General features: G+C 39.4%; 1 protein-coding gene across 1 annotated transcript in view; it reads left to right on the top strand.

The window, feature by feature from the left end:
- LOC128831200 (potassium voltage-gated channel subfamily KQT member 1-like) overlaps positions 1-17017 on the top strand; it is a 740744-nt gene that overhangs the window by 458208 nt on the left and 265519 nt on the right. The window contains exons 15-16 of the mRNA XM_054017484.1: positions 1252-1292; positions 11268-11329. Of these exons, the coding sequence (XP_053873459.1) occupies positions 1252-1292; positions 11268-11329 (103 nt within the window). The remainder of the gene's footprint in view (positions 1-1251; positions 1293-11267; positions 11330-17017) is intronic.

The raw sequence follows: 17017 nt of genomic DNA, 5'->3' as shown, positions 1-17017 counted from the left end.
AGACCTTTTCTAATATTTTGCCATTTCGTTTACTGCTACGGAGTTCAGCTAGCACTGATTTGTCTCCCCATATGGCAAGCAGATCCCGTACCTCCTGTTCTGTCCATGCTGGAGCTCTTTTGCGATCCTGGGACTCCATCATGGTTACCTGTGCTGATGAGCTCTGCATGGTCACCTGTGCTCTCCACGCTGGGCAAACAGGAAATGAAATTCAAAAGTTCGCGGGGCTTTTCCTGTCTACCTGGTCAGTGCATCTGAGTTGAGAGCGCTGTCCAGAGCGGTCACAATGAAGCACTGTGGGATAGCTCCCGGAGGTCAATAATGTTGAATTCCGTCCACACTACCCCAAATCCGACCCGCAAAGGCTGATTTTAGCACTAATCCCCTCGTCGAAGGTGGAGTAAAGAAACCGGTTTAAAGGGCCCTTTAAGTCGAAAAAAAGGACTTCGTCATGTGGACGTGTCTAGGCTTAATTCGATTTAACGCTGCTAAAGTCGACCTAAACTCATAGTGTAGACCAGGCTTATGACTCTCCATGGTTGGGAGAAATCATTATTTCACCTGTGCTTGCCTGTCTATCTGAATCTCCTCTTCTTCCCCTTTCCTTTCCCACAATTACTCCTCTGGCTTGCGTACTTTTCTGTCACATACTTTCTCAACTATTGAATCAATCATGTGAAATTTTGTCTTAAAAATGTACTTCTGGCTTTCAGCATAGGTTTTTCTTTGTAGTGCCTTTATCAATTACTGAGGACACCAGAACCAGATCTTTCACCCACTGAGGCCTGTGGCAAAATTCCTATTGAGCAGGATAGGGTCCACTTATTCAAAATGAATTGATTTAAAAAAAAAACACCCTGTCTCTGTGTGATTCAGGGAACAGTTATGAATATTATTAAGAAGCCATTTTATCTGGATAGTCATAGTTACTGGATTCAGTGCAATACAGGTCTAAATTGCTTTAGCTATATAACGAAAACAGAAGAAATAAGTAAAATATCAGTGTTCATGAAAACCACAGTAACAATGCAGCTTTATTACAACAAACAACAATGTATAAAGAGCGAGACTGCTGACAGTATGTAAATCTAGTCATGCAAGACCAGCATTTTCACTTGCCTTGCTGTTGGTTTAAAACTACTGTTCTTTTGCATGTAAAATATGCATGTGTAGTATTCCAAGCATCAAACAATAAGTTGTTTGATAATTCTGCTGCTGGCAAACTAAAATGATTGTCTGTTTTCTTTTCAGACTGGATCATTCCTTAGGGAAGCCTGGCCTTTTTCTTCCAGGTATGATGACTATATATTTTTTATAAAATGAATGGCTCTGTCATTCAGTAGAAATAACTGTTGGTAGATTAATGTAGACCAATCATACAGTAAATTGCTGGATGCAGTTAATAGGCCCAGTACAGCTGCAGAAGGATTGCTACTTGGCATTCATGTAGGGCTGCTGGAATTAAACAGAAACTGAGTACAGCTGTTAAAAATGTGTACACGGGCAAAGATGCCTGAAAACTTCTCCTGCTATAAGATTTGCCATACCAAACTGCTGTCTAAACCATTTATGGCTAGGTTTGGATATATATTGTTCACACTTAAAAAGGTCTCTTCCTTTTAGAAAGATTCTATGGGCTTGGATTTAGGATCAACATTTTCAAAAGCACCTAAGTCCTATTTTTACAAAGTGACTTTAGGCACTCAGAAGCATCAGTCTCACTGAAAGTCAATGGGATTTAGGATTCTGAGTGTCTGAGTTACTTTTGAAAAATGTAATTTAAGCTCCTAAATCACTTAAGTGTTTTTGAAAATTTTTACCCGTATTACCCTATAGTTAAAATGAAAAATAACACAAGAAACAGTAATATCTCTCAAAATGGAAGAAACATTTAAAGTCTGACCACTGCAGGGGACCTGCAGCAAAGTGGAATACACAGTATGCATTTCTGCCTCATAGCTAAACTGTTGTTTGGCCTGTAGGGAAAAAAATTGTCTAGCTTGCACACATTTATGTATGTTTGCACGCTGAGTTATATTTTTTTAAAGTGCATTGTGCAAGCTGAGTTTTAGAAAATTTTGTGAGGCTTCAGGGTTTTGTTTTGTTTTTTTACTTTGGGTTTAATATTACCAGATTAGAGCTATAATTTGTATTACTTGAACATAGCATTGGAGGTGACTGAAATATGTTTTATGAGACAGCTTTTTGTATCTAAGGCAGAGAGCAAGAGAGACATTTGACTTTAAAGAGCATAACTGTGAGATAACATTCCAAGGAATTTGTGAAGCTGGGTACTCTCCATCTCTGCTTGATTAAACATCAGATCCCACAGTCAAGGCTACTAAAGTTTAGTCCCTAAATCCTAGCTCCTTCAACCTATTTTGCCTATTTGGCTGATCTCAAATAGCTTTAGGGATTTAAATAAGTGTTGAAATAAAGCCGTTTGGGGCCAAACCTGCCCCAGTGGCTGTCTGGGAGCTGTAATCAGCTCCATTCCAGGCAGTTCACAAGCAGATACTACATTAGAAGCAAAGAATTTTCAGGGAAGAGTGGGGCCTGTAAGGTATCCCTGGACTACCAGGAGCCCTCAGGTTTGGCAGTGAGACCCTACGCTAGTGACATGGTCTGAAAACCCCATCCTGGAGAGTGGGGAGCAGTGGGGGGATTTCTATTCAAACTAGGGTCTGCTACAATTTTTTTTAATGAAAATTCTTGCCCTTCATTTTGCATTTATATTTTATTTGTCTCTGGAGAACGTATTAGTTTGCACAAATATCCAGTAATACAAAGAAAAATTCTGGTAAGTCCATCTTCGGACCTGATAAATAAATAAATTAATTAATGGAGGTATCCTATCTCCTAGAACTGGAAGGGACCTTGAAAGGTCATCAAGTCCAGCCCCCTGCCTTCACTAGCAGGACCAAGTACTGATTTTGCCCCAGATCCCTAAGTGGCCCCCTCAAGAATTGAACTTACAATCCTGGGTTTAGCAGGCCACTGCTCAAACCACTGAGCTATCCCTACCCCCCTCCTTGATTATGATGCACAGCCTTATTTGAGAGCAGACTTAGGATCACCAGGGCTCCTGGAGATATTTTATGCAAGTGATGCTTGCTGTTCCAGACAAGAACATTGCAGCCCCATCACTTAAACAACTTCCTCTGCTAATCAGTTCTTGGAACAGCCTTAGTGCTGAACGGCTGCTCTGAGACAACTTTTCCAGAAGTAACCATCTTTCAAAGGTGATGCTGCCAAGAATGACGCCACTTGCCATAGCCTGCCAGCTCTACACAGTTATGCCACTTGCAGGCAGATATAACAGTGCCCACACGGGAGCTGGCAGCATCATAAATATCAACTGGAGAGGGGGGAAACTGGAGATGGTTCCTAATTGTCTCAGTTATGGGTTTGCAAGACAAAGAGCAGAAATGATCTGATTTACATCTTATTTTATCTGACCCTCTCCCTAAGTTCAAGAATGATGGGTAGGTCTAGATACAGTAAATAGTTCCAGATTTCACCCACCTCATTTTGTGTACTGGGTGACTTTAGTTTTGCAAAACTAAAACCAGAAGTGGTTTTGATTTCAGCCCTATTTTATTCAACAACATTCAGGTGAACTCAGCTAAATGGTTGTCGCTTGGCCCCTTTCTGATAGTGACAGACACTCGCACTTTCCCATCCCCTCTGAGATGCCTGAATTTTCATAGGCATGGCTGGCCAGTCTTGCATTAAAAAGGAATTTTTAAACAGTGCATTCTTCACAAGCAAAGACATTGTTGAGAATCTCCCTCATCAGCAATATCGGTGTATTCTCTAGTCTGTTGGATTTTTTGCATTCATAGCTGGCAAAGAAACGAGAAATAAAAATGCAGGGAAAATCAAAGTATTGAAAAGAAAAATACAAAAAGAATGTTGCCTTCCCAATGACTTCTTTGTGGTTTATTACCAGCTTTATTCAAAGAATCTTAAGGTCTGATCTAAAGCCCATTGAAGTCAATAGAAATGTTTCAATTGACTTCCATGAGCTTCAGATCAGACATCTTTTGAATCTCTGTGGTCAATACTGACTACACTATACATGGTGTGATACTTAGTATAGATCTAGCTTTAGATTCACTAGTGAATGACATAAACATTGACAAGATAGTACAGATACATGATAGAAATAGTTTGTGTTAATTAGAAGTAATTATTGGCTGTTTTCACTCAAAATTCCTTAAAGACTAGAAATTTTAAAAAGCCAAATAATATATTTTATTAAAGATAATGCTTAGTCACCTGGATAATTAATGGTCAAATTTTGAAAAGTGCGTAAGTCCCATTTTCAAAGTGAAATTGGAGATTCAATAATATTTACTAAACAAAACAAACACCTATGAGATGGTACAAATAATAAAATGTAAAACAGTAACAAGCCACCTTTTGCACCTAATGAAATTCAGTGGTTTTGAATGCAACTTCAGAGAATCCCCATGGCCATTCAGGAGCACAGTGGAAGAATAATGCCACAAAAGATTCAGTGTTTGGGTTCAAATAAATATCCAAAGGTTGGTGTCTCATCAGACCCGCCTGTGTGTGTGCAACACAACTGGAAATCTCACCAGAAACAGGCTTTCTTGTGAGATTTTGGGCACTTCTTCCTGCTTTTGGGTGGACTTAGCAGGAGTTTCTTATTTTGTGTCATTCTGTTTCCAGCCAGTAACTGGAAGTGGGAAAGAAGAATCTTTCAGAAGCTTAATAAATATTCCTCTATCATATCCCCCCTTAGATTGGAAAAGAGGAGGCTAAGGGAGGATATGATAGAGGTATACAAAATCATGAGTTGTGTGGAGAAAGTGAATAAGGAAAAGTTATTTACTTGTTAATATAATAATATAAGAACTAGGGGACACCAAATGAAATTAATGGGCAGCAGGTTTAAAACAAATAAAAGGACGTTCTTCACACAGCGCACAGTCAACCGGTGGAACTCCTTGCCTGAGAAGATTATGAAGGCTAGGACTATAACAGGGTTTAAAAGAGAATTAGATAAATTCATGGAGATTCAGTCCATTAATGGCTATTAGCAAGGATGGGTAAGGAATGGTGTCCCTAGCCTCTGTTTGTCAGAGGGTGGAGATGGATGGCAGGAGAGAGATCACTTGATCATTACCTGTTAGGTTCACTCCCTCTGGGGTACCTGGCATTGGCCACTGTCGGTAGACAGGATACTGGGCTGGATGGACCTTTGGTCTGACCCAGTACGGCCATTCTTATGTCTTATATTCTTAAATGTGTTCAGATCAATTTGGCTTTTAAAATGGGTTAATATATGGGAGTCAGTGTTTCTTTAAGTACTGTTTTACACACACACACACACACACACACACACACACACACACACACACACACACACACACACACACAAAATAAAGATGAGGAAAGTGGGATCAAAAAGAAATCTGCCAGCAGAGAAAAAAAGCCCTTTAAGCAGACATCATTTTATATAGATACAGGCTGTTCTCCATCTTGCCTCTGAATGTGTTTTTCACTTCTGGGTGAAATTAGTTTCCTTGAAGAAACAACGACTATGCACCACTTAAGTCCCATTTTCAAAACTAGATGGGAGCCTATTCATCACTTACCTTGGCCTTCCACACATGGTCAAATTTCACCCCCTTTAAATAGTTACTAAGGATACATACAGTATTTCATATTAAATTAGTCCCATCGTTATTTTATAAACATTGTTATGACTTCATGGCCAAATACTGGCATCAGCACATTCTGGAGAAGGTGCAGAAATACAACACAGCTATGTAACAAAATCCAATGTACTTCTGTTCTGCATCTCAGTTGAAGAAGGGGTCAAGATTACTTAAATTATGACCAAAATGATCTAATCACTAAGCCCTAGATAATTTTCTTATCTATTATTTTAGAGATCCCAGATGTAAAAGAACAATTCTTTACAGGTACAGCCGTCTACCTGCATGGACTTTTAATTGCTTTAAAGAAGACAGAAAAGTGTGGTGTCTTCTATTAGCCCATTTCACTCCCAGTGGCCCACAGTAATGTGCTGGGCTTGATATATTTTCCTGAGATTTTGAGGTGCCTTTTGCAGTCTGGGCTACTCCACAGGTCACCCAGCTCAAATTCTCCCTTTTCTACCTTTAGAAAAATACTTCAAAATAGATATGAAAAAATCTCTAACAACTTCATAATTTATAAAGCAATAGTTTGAGATGTGCTAAAAATTGAGTCTGATCGCTTACCCTGTGAAAATGCAACAGATCACTTCCAGCTCAAATCATATTTCAGGCAGTTTGGCAGGAATTCATGTACTGAGTTACTACCCATAAGTATTTTTTCTCACTAATAAAAGAAACAAACATATTTTAATGTTCTTGTACATTATGTTCTGATGTGGTATGGCATAGTACTTTAGTAAATAGTAACCTAAAAAAAATCATCATCTTCCATTTCACTTGTTCTTTTGCTCTTCCTCATTTTAGATGTGACATTCACTATTCCCTTGCAGAAAATGTTTCATAAGTGTTTCAATGATTTAATCTGTTCAATTTTTGGGTGACCAACTTGAGATTTCTTGTTCCTGGTTTTCATCAGTAGGAGCAGTGACTGGTCTGCACCTCTGAAAATAAAGAACAAGGTATCTCAAATTGTGCACTAAAAACGGGTGGTACCCCAGATTAGCAAACACTTCTGGAAATGTTATCTTACTTTTTTTAAAAGGTACTGTATGTGTGTGTGTGGGAGGGGGTGAATTTAGGGTTGCCAACTTTCTAATCACACAAAACCAAACACCCTTGCCCCGCCCCCGGCCCCAGGTCCTACTCCTGCCCCTTCTCTGAGGCCCTGCTCACTCCATCGCCCCTCCCTCCATCACTCACTCTCCCCCAACCTCACTCATTTTCACTGGGCTGGGGCAGGAGGTTGGGGTGTGGGAGGGGGTGAGGGCTCTGGCTGGGGGTGCAGGCTCTGGGGTGGGGCTGGGTGGGTTTGGGGTGCAGGAGGGGGCTTCAGACTGGGGCCGAGGGGTTCAGAGTGCGGGAGGGGCTCAGGGCTGAGGTAGGGGATGCACGCTTTGGCTGAGGTGTGGCTTCGGGGTGGAACCAGTATGAGATGTTTGGGGTTCAAGAGGGGGCTCTGGGCTGGGACAGGGGGATGGGGTGCAGGCTCTGGGAGGGAGTTAAGAGTGTAAGAGGAGGTTTTGATTTGGGACAGGAGGCTAGGATGTGGGAGAAGGTTGGGATGTGGGCTCCGGCCAGGCGATGCTTATCTCAGATGGCTCCCAGTTGGTGGTGCAGCAGGGCTAAGGCAGGCTTCCTGCCTACCCTGGCTCCACATGGCTCCCAGAAGCAGACGGCATGTCCGGCTCCTAGGCTTAGGGACGGGCGGCCAGGGGTGTCTGTGCGCTGTCCACAGGTGCTGCCCTAGCAGCTCCCATTGGCCATGGTTCCCAGCCAATGGGAGCTGCGGAGCCAGCGCTCGGGGCAGGGGCAGCCCCCGTGACTGACCCTGCACCTAGGAGCGAGACATGCTGCCGCTTCTGGGAGCCACGTGGAGCCAAGGCAGGCAAGGAGCCTGCCTTAGCCCCGCTGCACCACCAACTGGACTTTTAATGGCCAGGTCAGCGGTGCTGACCGGAGTCGCCAGGGTCCCTTTTCAACTGGGTGTTCCAGTCAAAAAACAGATGCCTGGCAAACCTAGAGGAAGAGCACATCAAGGGGCAGCAATTTATATAATAATGATGAAGTCTAGAAATGAACTGGATGACTCAAAAGATATTCTCTCTCAATCTGATTGTACAGGATGCTTCCTACTGTACATCTACAAGTGTTTTACCTAGTCTAAATTTAAATAGAGTAAGTGATAGGCATTTATCATGTTCCTAGGAAAATTACTCCACTATCGGATATTGACTAGCATCAGGAAGTCTTTCCTGATATTTCACTTAAATTTTCCTTATGTAATTTCATCCCATTATACTTAATTATACTCCCCTCTTCATAATTATCTTCTCCCTTTTTTGTGTGTGTTTACGCACTTCGCATATATATTTGTAAAGTGTTAATATTTGGGTGAGCCAATATCTTACCATATATTACACACACAAAAAACCCACCCAGCAACCAACCCTACATTAAAAGAATGTTACTTAAGTTACAAAGTAAAAAACACAAAAGTTAAGAAGTTTCAGGTTTACAGTTGTCTGTCCAAGCTTTTCCTACTATTTACAAAGGCAAATAATCTAGTATGCAGAAGAAGGAATGGGGGGATGAAATACTATATTTTGAAAAGACTGTAGAAGAATACTATAAAAACAAGATAGAAATGAAATACATTAGAACAGTGTTATTTGAGCTAGTGCCCATCCTTCTGCCACAAGGCTTCCCAGATTGACTACACACCCAGTTTACTTTTATGAAAAGACTGCAGCATTTATTAGAGGGCAATACTTATAAATTACAGCTGAAATACCTAACTAAATGGAGGCTAACCAGAAGCAGGAAAGACTGCTGCCTTCTGTGAGATCTAGAGCATGCACGTCAGAAAAGTGAAAGCCATGCCACAGCTAACTGAGCATTGCGTGACATGTTTTTCACTTCACTTGAGAGGAATGCCACAAAATAGCTGCACCCCCGTCCAACTGTTTGTCTAAGCAATTCTTGTTTTCTTGTTTTCTCTCCTACATAGTGTACTGGAGTAATTAAAATGAGAAATATTATTAACTTGTTTAGTTTTTGTTTGGATAGCTTGTGCATAGATGAATTGTGTAATTAGAGCTGGTTAGGAAATTATTTTTCCCAGGAAAATTTTCAACATTTGTTTAAATTAATTTTGATCCAACATTTTCTTCAGATTTGGGGGAGTTTTGCAGAAACCCCAAAAAATGATTGTTGTGGGGGGTTCAGCAAGTGAAAACTGGAAAATATGGGCTCAAAACCCACAAAAAATTCAGTATTTTAATTTCCAAAAATTGCACTTTTTCAATTAAAATCCAAAATATGATGTTGACATAAAATTTCTGTTTCAACAAAAGACTCTCTTCCATACAAAAACAGGTTTTGAGGGAAAATTTTCTACCAGTTCTATGTGCAACCCATTGATTAAGCTGTGAACCCAGAGTTCCCTCCTGAATGTTAGAAATGCACATAGCATCTCTGCCTCTGGATTTCATCTGATCTAAAAGCTGGGTAAAGTTTCCTATAGCCTGTTGACTTGTGCCTTTGATGATGGTCATGTGCAATTCTACCAAAAAGTATTTACTCTGTAAAGATGTTTAAAATATAAATGGGGTCTTGCCTACTTGAGATGGGTAGGAAGTTAAGATTTGGGATATAGAGCTCTGATCTCCCCACTTTTATTCAACCACACCCCATGGGGTTGTGAAGCACAGATTTAGAAAACATGCATATTTGTCCTAATACACATGGGGGAATGTCAGGATTCTACGTACTTGCAATTTAATGGATAGGCTGCTGTGTACCTATCAAATCCGCAAATTCCACTTTTGGTGGAGATGAGCCAAACCAGGATCTTGAATCTGTCTCTTCAAGTTTCAGAGGTTTATGAGTTCTTAAACTAATGAATTGTCCAAATAGCACAAATCTCTGGATCCAGCCAGGCCACTCTGCCCACAAAATGCCTCCACCCGTATTTGTGTTGTCTACTTCTGGGGAAGGATTGGTGATCTGCTAGCTACCTCCACAGTTTCTTTGATAAAACTTCTCTCCTATCTAATATCTTCAGAAGGCTGCAGGCAGGGCCATTGCCCTCCTAAAATCTTGGCGTGTCTTCAGGGGGAGAGGGGCAGCCAATAAGTATCCCTCCTCCCAAAAACACAATACTAGAACATTGCACAAGAACTGCTCCCTGCTGTGGCCACCCACACTAAGAAAAATGGGTCAACATAGCTTCTGTTCAACTGTTTGGCGCGGCCATTCAGGCAATTATAACCAAATAGAGGGTGGCTTCTGGGCCAAACCTCAAACAACCAATCCAGCTCAACGTGTGAAAAAGGAAGATAAACATGAGTGTGAAAAAGTCACATTTCTAATAGCAAACTGTTTGAGTGCATGTTTTCCATCAGAAATTTACAACGTTTTGCTTTTGTTGTGTGAAAAAAAATCACAAATTTGAAAGCAAGCGTTTTAGTTCATTGGGTGAAAATGTCAGAAGTGCCTAAGTCCCACAGACTTAAGCTCCTAAGTCACTTAATTGACGCATGGAAATTTAGGGCTGGAAAGGACCACAACAGGCTATCTAGTTCAGCCCACCGAGCTGAAGTAAAACCAAGTATAGCTAGCTAGGGAGGCCATTTGTCTGGTTTTAAGCCACACAGTCCTAGTTCATGGAGCACTGTCCCTGTCCAGTATGGACTTAGCACCTAACGTGCCTTTGTCCGCTGAAAAGGAGGGGGAAGAGGAATCGACTGGATGCAGAAAGGCAAGGACAGGGGTGGGGGTGCAGATGGGGATAGAGACAGGGGAGATGCCTTCATGTGAAGTGAAGCAGGTGGAGATGGGCTCACGCAGGCGGGGACAGGGATGTCTTGTATTCTGGGGATGTGCCAGTGGCTGCAGTATACCTAGCTGATCCATGATAGGTGTTAGGTGCTTTTGAAATTTTTACCCATTATGAATATTTTTTGCAGCTCATAATATAATTATTATTTCTGATTTGTTACTGTAGTGCTTAGAGGTCCCAACCAAGAATTGTGGCCCCATTGTGCTAGACACTGTACAAACACAAGAGACAGGCCCTGCTTTGAACAGTTTCCACTTTTAAGTACCAATCCTTCAATTCAAGATCAGGGCCAACACAGGCAAGACAGAAAAAGGGTAGGAAGAGAAATGAGGACAAAGAAAGGTATAATGACTTGCCCAATGTCTTAGCTGGGAATAGAGCCCAGGTCTCCTAAATCCCAGGTTGGTGTCTTGTCAACTGGACTATACTGCCTGTCACATTTATAAACGTGAAGATATAATATGTGTTCTTATATAAAAGTATGCATGACTGTATAGTTAATATGCACACATTGTGTAAGTGGTACATATAGACATATGTACACACACATATTACATGTGTACCCAATCCCTCTTTCACTCATACAGTCTATGAAATAAAAATTACTTGTTGCACTCATCAATATCACCCTAACTTTTTACTAGCTTCTATTTTGCTTTAAATCCAATTAAATATACTTCTTAGTTTCATCTTATTCTTTGTCTAATGACTGTCACAATTTTTTTTTCTTTTAGAAAAAGGGGTAGACAAAGGATACTATACTGTAGGAGCCAGACTGATCCGGTTAGAGGATAAGGTAAGTGTATGAAAGCTTTTTTTTTTTTTCCCCTGGCTAATGATATCTGATCTACAGAACTGCAAGATAATATCTTTGCATGATTTACTTTAGAACTATGGGGCACCATAATAAAGAAAAATATCCTAATTTTTGTAAGGGATTTGATGAAGTTACATTCTTATGCTGTTAGCACTTTTAACCATTTAACTGCCATGCAAACTTGATTCTTGATATCAAGTAGTAATACTTTCATGTTAAAGGTAGGTCACATAAGTCTGGTGGACAAATACTGCATAGTGACAAGGTGTCTGTCATTCCAGAATTAGTATATTAAAGATAATAGAGAGGCCATTATCAGCATTATTTGTAAATAGCAACAGTTGATATCTCAGTTTTATCATAGCAGACATTCTCCACTACAGCTTATTTTAACATTTGAGAGAAAGCCTGTCTGTGATCAAGGATATCCATTGGTTATGTGTGTCTCTCCCTCAAGTTGTTCATTTAGTTGTTTCTTTTTTGAATTATGTGAAGGGGGGAAAAAAGCTTTGGCTTTTCTTAAGAAACCACAGTGCACCTTACAAAAATTATGTCAAAATGATACAAAGGTGAAATTCCACCAGCCACCTAACGTTGAAGGAACTTTATCATAATAACACGGAAATATACAATGCTGTGATCTTGGATAACTGATTTACCTAGACTTTTAGTTTCTTGGACCTGAATGGGTTGTGTCCTAGAGATAATATACTTCAGGGGCAAAGGAAACAATATATATTAGGTCTGGAAATATAGTGTATGAAGGATATCTGTGACAATACTTCCGTCAATTTGTGTGAGAAATAATTCCAAACATTGAAAGAGCGATTGCCTTACTAAATTAGTAGTATGTATGCTTCTGACTCCTCCATGTTATGAAGAAGAGAAATTAGTGTATCATTACTGCTTCTGCTGCTGGTCCAGGCTCAAGGCTTTATTGGTAATGGCTTCAGAAATTTTAATTTGAGATTCTCAGCGGTAGCTGGCTGGAAGAGGTAGAATGGTGTAACGGATGGAATACCGTGGAAAGTTCTCCCAGTGAATAACATGCTATATTGAATAATCCGCATTACAGCCCTTGTTCTTGTAGCTTAAACATATGCAAGCAAATCAAATTCTAGTAGTTTCCCAAAGGCTTTTATTTTCATCCACTTTGCATCAACATAAAAGTTTTAAGGTGGTAAAATAATGAGGGATTTACATTATCATTATAAATGTCCATTATAAGCATGTATTGCCCACCTACTGAATGGGTTTATTTTGGAACCTATTTTGCAGGGTTCTTGGAGCAGCATCTACACTAGCTCAAAAATCCATGATAAAGCCATATTAACATTGATCATATATAACTATGATTTAAATATTGTTGTTGCGAGCTCAGTTTCAATTGGGGTTTGGGCAAGGCCTCACTGCTTTTCTGATTGATTGATTGATTGATTCTAGCATAGCTTTTTAACTTTCCACATGTTGTATTGGAACTGCTGATTTCTATCTCTATATTTATTTTCTCCAGAACAATGAAGGGAATAAAAACATATGAAGATAATTTATTAGGTGAACCTGCAAAATGCATGCAGTGTTTCCAGCTTCCTTTAGGTGCTAGAACAAACTACAAATACAAAATAAAGGCAAGCAGTGAAGTCTGCCCCACAATGAAAGCTAAATTGTTTGCTTTTTCGGTACAGCTTAACTTTCATTCGTTGTTCATGACATCAGTCCTATCTCAAGAATGTAACTATGGTATGCAAAAAAAGACAAACCTTTCTTGTTTGTTGTTTTTTTAAATGAGTGAATATGTTTGCATCTTTTTTGCACACAAGGCTAAAATATGTATGTTTACATAGTAGGAACAAAGTTAGGCTTCCCAGATATCCCTGTTTTAATGGGACAATAGAAACTACCACATCCTGCTGTCAAACTGCTTCCCCTCAACCGTTTTCCCATATCACACCAATTCTTGTTTTAAATGGTTTTCCCTATGGTAAGTACTATGTACCCAAATTTGAAACAATTGGGAGTCAGGAAGGGCAAAGCAGTCTTCAGTCTCTAAGCAGAATAAATGGAGTGGGGGCATGTCTGACGTGAGGCTCCAGCTGGTAATGAAAAATGACCTGCCCCTTGGAACTTGGAAACCTTTGGGATGAACCCCATCGCCCTAGAGAAATTGTTTTAACATGCAGTCACCCGAGGCAGACATGGCAGCCTCCCAATCCAGTGACACATCTGATAAAATGACACACTTTTGGACAAAGGCTAATTGGTTTAGATTGATAAAAATGCAGCTATGGATTTTTATTTTTTATCCAATTAAAATCTTGTCTCAGTAAGCAGTTAACATGTTTCTGCTCCAGACTGATCTTTCCCACCAGCATTTTCTAGTAGATTGCTTTTACCTTTATGTACAAAAGGGGATTACACATAATTCATCCATTCAGAGGGGTGTGCATTGTTTTACACAGAGCCATAGTAATTGTCTGTTTATAATGTTTCAGAGAGAAACGAGGTATGGATGGACTTTAGTCTCTTTCGTTTAAAGGTTTCTTATTGTTTTGGTTTAAGCTTCTCAACCTGCCAAGTACAGGACATAATTTAGGACAAAGACCCCAAAAAGGTGAATAAGTAACAGCAGTGCAAGAAGCTTGCAAAGATCAAAAAAACAATGGGTTTTTTTTCTTTAACATCAAAAACATTGTCTGTAACCTCAGGTTTAATCACTGTCAGTGCTTCTGAAGTAATCTTACAGTAATAAAAGTGTGATAAGAACAGGTTTGTGCAGGATGGAATAGCATGTGAGTTTACAGTGAAGGAGAGTTAACGTACCCTTGCGTAACATTGTTTAAAACACTCAAAGCCTGGTGGGAGAGGGATAAAACACATGGTGGCAGATTCCAGACAATATGTAAACCACCCAATATGTAAAAACATTAGTGCTATGTAATGGTTTATTCCTTCATTAACATGGCATGTTGCGTAGTATAAGTTTACGCAGAACACTTTTCAACCTGCTCTTCTCAGAGTAGGTTATAAAAGGTGTATTTTGTTGTGGTGAGCATAATAACCTATTGTGGTGATTTTCAGAACACAGAGACGTGAACAAGAACAAGAATGGGGCTGCTTTCCCAATGATATGTGCCAATGATATGTCCCATTTGGCCGACCCTTCCTTTAGTTCAATGGCAGGGTTTAATTTTAAATTGGGGCATGTAGCCATTGACAGATTCTTTTGAAATGCATTAGGAGGGAGATCATTTCCAAGATGATGTTCTAGATTTGGCATTAGATTCTCTTTAAAATTGTACACTAATGCCTCTTTATGATGAAATGAGTACTAAATCTTTTTCCCCCCAAAAATTAGAAACAAAAATCTTGATATACTGTGTCAAACTGCCCAGCAACCTATAAATAAAAACAGGAGAGAAAAGAATCTACAAATGGAAGGTTAAAAGGGACAGCTGTGTTGTCTTTGAAAAAGAAATCTATTAGGTATTTTTATAATTATATGGCAGTCTTCTTTATGTGGTATTTACAGTTATGATTTACATCCATATTACCATAACTATTTCCATGCTTACAGTCAACATGTGATAATGGTAGGAGCCAAAAACAACCATTTGGTAGCATTTAAAAAATGCAGAAATGCTCAGAGAAAGCAGGGCAGTAAAGTTGAACCCATCTGAGTAATGTGAGCCAGAACAAAAGCATGGTCCAAAATAAACAAATGAGGGGGTTGGATTGTGGTGGTAAGCTCTCTCTTTACCAATTTAAACAATAATTCTAAACTTGGGAGTAAAACGATGGGCTCTGAGAAGAGTGGTTTCTGTGCATCCTTCTTTTGGATAACAACAGCGAGATTGATGCTCAATGAATCTGACTCCTACTGTAATTACATCAAGAGTCATTAAATAGTCATCATCACATTGTTTATCATGATGGCGTCTGCAAGCACCACCATAGTTAAAGGTCTGTCAGCATTTCCATTATAAACCCTTAATTTGTGGGGTGGGGAGGAAGGGCATAATTCAGCTGTTTAAAAAAAATTGAGGCTGAAAATTAGCGTACAACAAGTCAATTAAAAAATCTGTTTATGAGGGTTCAAGAATACATTAAAAATAAACCCACCAAATAAGTTTGCCAAGTTAACATTTTGGAGCGGAAGGACAATGGTGGAGTTAAATCGGGGTGGGGTTTTGTTGTTTTTGGGGTTGTGGTTTGGTTGGTGTTTTTTTGTTGTTTGTTTTGTTTTTTGGCACCCTGGTTGCTTAAATATTGATTCACATTTTCTGATGAAACTTTTTACACAACTGATTTGTAATATGAGTTATTTGGTTTTGGTGTTTCAAAGAAACTAAAATAACTTAAACAGTTTGGCTGCTGATGATGTGTTTGTGTCCACAATTAATGCAGTTAAACGTACCCACATTGTGCTGTTAGATCTCTAATGGAGAATGAGTAATATTGTCTATACATAGCCTCAACATATGCCACATTTGGTCCAAAGAGACAGTGTGAGAGATTTTGTGACTGTGTATTAAGAGAATACCACTAAAAGTGGGCCAAATTCGACTCTTATTTATACCAGTGTAAATCCAGAGTAGATCCATTGACTGTCCTCATAGCATGAAGTAATTTGACTAAAACTAGTGCCTAATTTGAAAAAGAAATCTGCCAAATTTTGCTCTTGTTTACTTCAGTGGAGTTATTCTGGATTAACAGTGGTGTAAATGACAGTAAATTTGGCACAAGGATTTAAACCTAAAAAGACAAGGTTCCCAGTTCTGCCCTCACTCGTTATCGAACCCCACTCAATTAATTGGGTTTGCACAGGATGTAAGCAAACGCAGACTGATGCTCCAAAAGTTCAGTATTAAGGCTGAACAGAATTCTGTTTTCACTCCACTCTACAAAAGTATTGCAGGCATGCTGGTGGGGTGTGTGAATTGGTTTTCCACATATGCTGTAGTACTTAAACCCCATGGGACAGGTTAAGGACAGAATTTTAACCTGAGCTCTAACTCATGCTGATTTGATAAACTGGATCCTCAGCAATATTTAAATGTCCAGATTTTCTACTTGACTTCTCAGTGCAGAGATCACTGTGGCAGCCTAACCTTATTTTTGGTAACTCAAAAAGGTGATTTCAGTGCTTCAGAAACATTCACTGATAAACTTTGTTTGCCCATCCCCAATAGTAGGGCATGGCAAAAATACAACCTACAAAATTAATTCTGCAAATACTGTGCATAGGATTAAAACACCTGAGTGTTTTAACTCGTTTGATTTCTGAGATTGCTGAACACCATGTAGGACAGGAAGTCTAACTTTAAGAGAATTTTGTTGGTTTGAAACTTTTGGATCGAGGAAGTTTTGCTGCTGTTATACTCTCAAAGGATTTATGGGAATAAATATCACTTTATTAAACTAGTGTGAATCCAGGATAACTCTGTATTGACTTCAGAGGACATAATTCACATTTATAATAGGGTAACAAATAAGAATTTGGCCTAGATTAGCCAATAAACAAGTTTAGAGAGAGACCAGTGTCAAGATGCCTGTAAAACATTTCTGACCCTGACAACGAATGTTTGAAAGTAGGGACAAATGTAAGAGTTTACTTTGATAAGTACTTTGAAACAAAAGAAAGGAATGTAGATACATAATATTTTAGAG

This window comes from Malaclemys terrapin, chromosome 1 (genome assembly GCF_027887155.1).
Source record: "Malaclemys terrapin pileata isolate rMalTer1 chromosome 1, rMalTer1.hap1, whole genome shotgun sequence".
In the NCBI taxonomy this organism is placed as follows: domain Eukaryota; kingdom Metazoa; phylum Chordata; order Testudines; family Emydidae; genus Malaclemys; species Malaclemys terrapin.
The sequence above is the reverse complement of the archived record's forward strand: the minus strand, read 5'-3'. Positions and strand labels throughout refer to the sequence as shown.